This window comes from Sphaeramia orbicularis, chromosome 13 (assembly GCF_902148855.1).
Source record: "Sphaeramia orbicularis chromosome 13, fSphaOr1.1, whole genome shotgun sequence".
Lineage (NCBI taxonomy): Eukaryota > Metazoa > Chordata > Actinopteri > Kurtiformes > Apogonidae > Sphaeramia > Sphaeramia orbicularis.
The window spans coordinates 49122254-49129129 of NC_043969.1; the positions used below are offsets into that span (position 1 = coordinate 49122254).

The 6876-nt window shown below is 39.1% G+C and overlaps 1 protein-coding gene across 1 annotated transcript; it reads left to right on the forward strand.

Moving 5' to 3' along the window:
* Window positions 1-1625: 1625 nt before the first annotated feature.
* LOC115431168 (immunoglobulin superfamily member 11-like) lies at window positions 1626-4129 on the forward strand. The gene is made up of 2 exons (XM_030151400.1): window positions 1626-1727; window positions 3631-4129. The coding sequence occupies exons 1-2, from the start codon at window positions 1626-1628 to the stop codon at window positions 3913-3915; spliced, it is 387 nt and encodes a 128-aa protein (XP_030007260.1). The 3' UTR covers window positions 3916-4129.
* Window positions 4130-6876: the final 2747 nt, after the last annotated feature.

Sequence of the window (6876 nt, forward strand, 5' to 3'; positions counted from 1 at the left end):
ACTCTAATACATTTAAAGGCTCAATGTCTGGGCTGTTTTTAAGAAAAATAGCTAATAATTCTGCAACTCAAATAAATAATAAAGGAGAGCAGGAGCAGCCTTGTCGGATTCCTCTTTTAACTGTAAATCTCCTAGTAGTTCCTTGAGGGAGTGAGACAGAACTATTAATATCCTTATACATCAAATTAATTACTTTAATAAACTTTTCACCAAAGCCAAAATACTCTAAGGATTTCATAATAAAAGAATGCTCGACAGTCAAAGGCTTTGTAAAAAATCAAAAAATAAAATAAATCCTTTATCTTCTAGCAAATAATTATAGTCTATTAAATCTAGAACCAACCTAATATTATTATGTATAGACCTGTCTCTAATAAATCCTGATTGAGTTCACTTACAATCTGTTGTTTGTTTTCAACCGATTAGCAAAAATTAGAGTAAACAATTTGTAATCAACATTTAATAAAGTTATTGTTCTCAAATTTTCAATGTACCTTTTGTCTTTACCAGGTTTGGCAATAGAGTAATGACACTTTGTTTCAAAGTCGGCATTAAATCATTCTTTTCAATGCATTCCTTCAGAGCATTAAATAATAGTTGTTTTAAATCTTCCCAGAAAAACTTGTAAAAATTTGAGGTCAAACCATTTTGACCAGGTGACTCTCCTGTTGACATTTGCTTTATAGGCTGCATCCAATTCTTTCATTTGGATCTCAGAATCACATAATGTTTTAAATGTCAAGTCAATTTTAGGAATGTTTTGTTTAATTCTCTCTGAAAAAAGAAAATAAATCTACTCCTGTATGAGTAGATTCATGAGTATAAATTAGAATAAAATCTGTGAATTTCTTCAGATATTAATTTTGCGTCAGAGCATTCTCTTTCATTGATCATCAAAAGATCTATTTTATTCCTTTCTTGTCTTCTCTTTTGAAGCAAAAAAAAAAATAAGATGAGTTTTTTTCACCTTGCTCTATCACTTATTCCCAGTAACATGACACAAGGGAGAAGTGGGTTGAACATGGAAGCTGTAGGCGGAGCTGGAGCGAGGCCAAACCCACCAACAGAAACTCTTCTGTCATCCATCATTGTTGGCTCCGCCCATGAAGTGCGCTTGAACTGAGAGGGTGGTGGGCGGGAGGAATACATGGACCAGTTCCAACCTTCCGGTACAGCTCAACCCTTCTGAACCACTGCCAAGAAAAGCGTTCGCAACCTGTGACGTCACACGCAGAAACATTTACAGACAGCACCCTTGGCGTACTGCAGTGAAAGACCTCAGGCGAAGTAGAGAGTGTCTCCATTTTTCTCACCGACGTGAGGTGCGTTGTATTTCTTGTAAGAACAAGAAATACAACTAAGAACTAAAACACACAAAATGACCAACGATCCGACTACATTTACCCAAAACATCTGTTTGGAGAAAATACGGGTTTTAACGTTTACCGCCACGATGTTAAACAGCGCAGATGATCCGCGAGGAAGACAGAGTGAATGCACCAGAGGCTGACGGGAATGTGTGAATATGGAGGCGAAATGGAGATCTGCGTCAAATGAAGACCTGGATTAAAGAGAACTGGAATATATGAAGATCTGGATTCTACACAGAGAAACGAGTCTAGGCCATGAAACGAAAACTACCAGTAACCAACCACCAGGAGGCGCTCCGGGGTCCATCTGCCATGATGGGATCAGGACTGGAGCCAAGGACACGAGGCCAGGCCAGGGTAGGTGCTCTGAGGGTCAGGTCTACTGTTCTGAGTATTCACAGAATCTACTGTCATTGTTCTGTAAGGCACAACGAAAATATTAGTCCTCCCACAACAGAACACTGTGTAGCACAGGAGTTGAAAACGGAAAAAGAAATAAACACTATGAATAAAAAGAATGTAAAACGATTTTTTTTTTTAAAGTTTATTATTGAGAAGATTAAGAAACCAAGCAAATGAACAACAACCTATGTTTAGAGGGAGCATTAGTTTCAATCAAAAGATTTCCGTTTGGACAGTTTATTCCGTTTCAGTCTGACTCAGCTGTGTGGCACCATGTATGATAACGGTGTGGAAGTATGTCATCACATGGAGCCAGTTCATGTGGGAATAACAGGAAATGAGCTGGCAGATAAATATGCTAAGAAAGCCTAAAAATCGGACAAAATATTGGTACAGAGTAAATTTAATTATTAAGAAGGAAATTACGAAGCTGTGGCAAGATAAATAGAATAAAGGAGTAAAAGAGGAGAGCTTTTTATTGTTTGTCCAAACGTTGACTGAGGCGCTGTGGTAGCAGATGCAGAAGAGAAGAGAGACATTAATTACAAGACTCAGATTAGGACATGCAGGTCTAAATAAGACTTTATTTGTAATAAGAAAGCATGGAAACAGGAAACTGTGATAGATGTAATGTCCCAGAAACTGTTGAGCATGTAATTATGAAATGTATAAAATATTAAAGAGCAAGAAATAACATGAAGAGAAAAACAGGGGAAATAAGAGGAACTTCAACATAAAAGATATTTTAAACAAATCATCTGGAGATAAAGCCATTAAGTTTCTGTTATAGTATTTAAAAACAACAAAAATTAGCAATAGAATATGAGGAGGTAATATGTTTGGGTTTTTTTGTTTTGTTTTTCCATATTAATGTGTATTATTATAGCCTGTAAATCGTGTGAGATCATTCAGTCCAGAGGGTGGCGGAAATGCACAATTCATGTTTGTAGCCGCCGTTACAAGATAAGAAGTAGTAGTCACATGGATCGGTCAACCAATGAGCATGAAGCTGACAAACGTGTATCCGGACGTGGTTCCTGCATGGAGGGCGGTGTCAGGTCACAGCAAACGAGAGCTGACTTTCTGCCCCAAGCCGCTAGTACGCTAATGCTAGCCGTTGTTGCTGAGTAATGCAGAGCGCAGACATGATCAAGTTTTTTGTAACTTTCGGATTGTTTTGCCTTTATTGGGGTATCATTTTCTCCGCATCTGAGGGTGAGTTTGAGGCGGGTCCGTTGCGTCGTGTTTGCTCATAAAATCGGCAGTTGTCGCTGGCTGTGACTAGCTGTTAGCATTTGGGCGATAGCATTCGTTTGGTAGTATGTCAACTTCAAGTCTTTTATTTATGTTCTTATTAACATTGACATAGTTTTAATGCTCACCTACTGCTTTCATTACATTAATACTTGAATGCTGAGTGATGTTATGTGGTGATGCTCTATAGCTGTTTGCAGGACTGGTTCGCTTGTACGTGCTAATGCTGGACTATTACTCAGTTGACAACGGGTTAACACTCAGGTTCTCCTATGAAGGTGGATTTGTTTCTTTATTATTCAATCAGAAGAAAAGGTGCCTTAGCCAACAGACTTTTTTCAGTCAAAAACAACTTCACTTCAATGAAAAAAGAAACCCTTTCAATCAAAGAAAAAAAGTGTTTGAATGCCAAAAAAAAGATCTTATTCAATGTCTTTCTGGTTGTTTCTGATGGTCTTCAGTTTTTTCTGATGGTCTTCAGACACTGGGCTGCACTCATACCCCTGTAGAGAAATATTCATGAAATCACACATCAGTAATGGACAGATGAGAGAAGCCCACATCTGTCCAAATACTCAGGGAATGTTTTTCTGTGTTTCTAGAGATTATGGCACGTCCTGGACAAACGGCTCTACTACCGTGTCGCTGTCCTGAAGCTGTCTCCATCCTGATGATGAAGGTGGTCAAAGAGGATGCCGGCAACTGCTTCTTCTACCGTGAGGGCCAGCCCCGAGATTTGTACCAGCTTCCCAGTTGTAAAGACCGAGTTGGTCTGAAAGACCCACGGATGGAGAACGGAGAGGTTTCAGTGTTTCTGAGGAACGTCTCACTCAGCGACACCGGGACGTATAAGTGTGTTGTTGGATACGAGGTGGCAGGACGGCAATAAGACAAAAACCTTCACACATTCCAACCAGCTGACAGTTAAGGGTGAGTTCAGTTTAGAAACGTACAGTTATAACCCCCCCAGAACCAGAGGCCTCTGCAGGACTCAGTCTGCGTGTGATACCTGAGTGAATATTTGATTTTAACCAGAAGTACCAGACCTGTTCATTCAGCGCTGTTTGAGCTGGGAGGGCTCACGTCAGCCCCTTGTCCATCCTTGGATTTGGAAAAAACCTTGGCTCAAAATTACAGGATTAAAAAACTTTCCTTCGACCCCAAATTTTGCCTGAAAAAATCTTCCTATAGGGGGTGGGACTTTTCAGTTTTCCCTGGATTTGTTGAGGGTGGGGCTTTGTGCAGAAGAACACACTTAAGGCGCGTTCCACCGCAGGTAAATGGTCATGTAACGACTGAGTCAGAGGGACGTTCCTCTAACCCCCCCCCCCCCCCCCACTTGCACCAGGACGTTCCTGAGGTGGAAAACGCATGTTTGATGAAAGTGTGTTCCACCAATCAGCGTTCTTCACTTTTTTCAGGGATAAGTTTGGGTTTGAATGAAAGGCTGTTGGTTTTTTTTGGGTGTAAACACCAAGGTTTTTCCGAATCCAGAGTAGATGATAAAAGTTCTGCTGTGGAAACGTGCCTTTAGATGCTCAGTTGAATTGTTTCTGATGAAGTGTTGGGTAGTTCCAGACGTGTGGGTTGTGTTTTTCATTGGTCAAACAGCTGATTGGTCTGTCTCCTCCTCAGATGGACACGTCCAGGTCAGAGGACACACTGGGCTGATCTTCTGTCGGTTCTTCTGTTCTTCTTCTTCTGCTGCTGCTGCTCGTCCTCATCATGACTTTATTCAGATGTTTTGTCCTCAGATTGGTCCAAAGACTATCAGAGTATTTCTACTGATCTGACCTCACACATTCTGCTTGGTGTTGATTCTGATTGAACATGATGCTGACATACAGGGTCACTGGTCCTATTTTTATATGGTGGGGGTATATGCATATATACATAAATACATTTACCAGGATTTCCGTCTATCCAACTGATCTCTAGGACACTATTCACCTGTTTCTTTATGTTTTACGTGTATGATTTTCAAATTTTTTACAAATTACAAATTTTTAAAAAGTTTTTAAAAGGATTGTGAAAGTGAAGACTAAATGAATTAAACCCTGTGTAGGCAGGGTATCAGTGAGTAGGAGGGGCAAAGTGTTGTGTCTACATTTTCACTTTTTATAGACCTTTTGTGCAGGTTTTTAACAGATTTGTGTCTGAACCAGCTGTTTTTGCCAAATGATTACAGTAGTAAGTGTCAGTTACTGGACCATATTGGACGAATGGGACCATACTGGACTGTAGTGGACCCTACTGGGCCATAGTGGACTGTAGTGGACTGTAGGGACCATAGTGGACCCATGGGTCCTCTCTCCTGCCTTAAACCAACCACCAGTGTCTTTTGTTGTTTTATGGATTTTTATTGGGTCAGTTTTGGTTTTATTTTGTGGTTTTGGTTTTTGAAGGTTTGCAGCGTTTAAACTGGACCTCGTCTGACAGAACACACCCCTGGACTCAGACTGGCACAAATTTAAAACCTGCTTAATGAGATTTTAAAAAAGAGAGAAAGAAGAAACAGAAAAGAATCCACCTGAAGCCCTTAATTCTTCTTCTGACTTTTCTGTTCATTTGAAGTTTTCTAAGTGATTTATCAGCATTTATTATAATATTATCATCTGTCTTCACCGATATGTAGATATTCAGAGTAAATTCAAGGGGGGGGGTGGGGGGTTATTTTATCCCCCCCCCGATCACCGCCCAAAATGTAATCATTTCTTCCTTGTGCCAGTATCAACCATTTCCTGAAAATTTCCTGAAAATCTGTCCTTAACTTTTTGAGTTATCTTATAACACGCACGCATGCAAACACACAAAGCAAAGTGACCACAATACCTCCTGGCAGAGGTGATGATGTAAAGCACTTTAGGTGCCTTGAAAGCACTACAGAAATTCACTTTAGTAGTAGTAGTATTAAAATACTGAGTCCTGGTACTTGGGCCTAAATATGATGAATTGAAGACTATCATACACTATTGGCATAAAAAAAAACCTGTATGTGAAAGTTTGATCTTCATCACTCTACCTCTTTTGTGTTTATTATCTATGCTGTTGTGTTGATGCTGTAAATAAAGGCCTGAATGTTCAATCTGCTGTTTTCTGGGTTTTTCTGCTGAGTTTTTCTGGATCCTTGGCTGTAATGGCAGGTTTTTATGGCTGTAGTGTTGGTTTTTTCATGGTTATACTGTGATTCAGCAGTAATGTTGGTGAACTTTTACCATTTCACAATGTGTTGGAATGAATACACAACTATAATCAGAAACAAACCGTGTTTATAGTAAATAACATTTATTTGGGTTATTTCAGAATCGGACTCGGTTAACGAAGTAAACTGAGAAAACTCTAAATACGTTTTAAAAAACAAAACTTCAACTCAGTATAAATATTAGACTTCACACAGATTACTACCACACTTCTCAGTTGTGTTACATATTAAAATAAAAACACCATTAAAATAAAACATTATAACCCAAGTAGAAATAATGATCAATTCATTTTGACTGTTCGTAATATAATAAAAGTCGTCACATCCTGAAACTTCCATTCTAAGACCAGCAAGTCCTCGCCACAATATAAATGTTCAAAGTTAAACTGATAATATTAAAATGTTCAAAAAATTCCTGGGAAGGAATGCATTCTTGGACCAAAAAAAGAGTGAGTTTTGAGGTGCTCTCTGGAAAAAGGATTCATAAAGTAGATATCAAACTGGAAGAAAAATCCAAGGCACTCTCTTTAAACAAAGACTTCCTGGATGAAGGCTGGAAGCCGAAACGTGTAGAAGTGTTTTGGGTCTAGATATGACTGTGCCATGTTAATAAAGGCATTTTAATGTTTAATCCTTTCATGCACGAAT

Bases quoted from the DNA above. Each gene is read 5' to 3' on its own strand.
- LOC115431168 (XM_030151400.1), top strand. From the start codon at position 1,626: ATGAAACGAAAACTACCAGTAACCAACCACCAGGAGGCGCTCCGGGGT. The intron at 1,728-3,630 runs GTAGGTGCTCTG...GTGTTTCTAGAG, and splicing joins GGACACGAGGCCAGGCCAGG to ATTATGGCACGTCCTGGACA.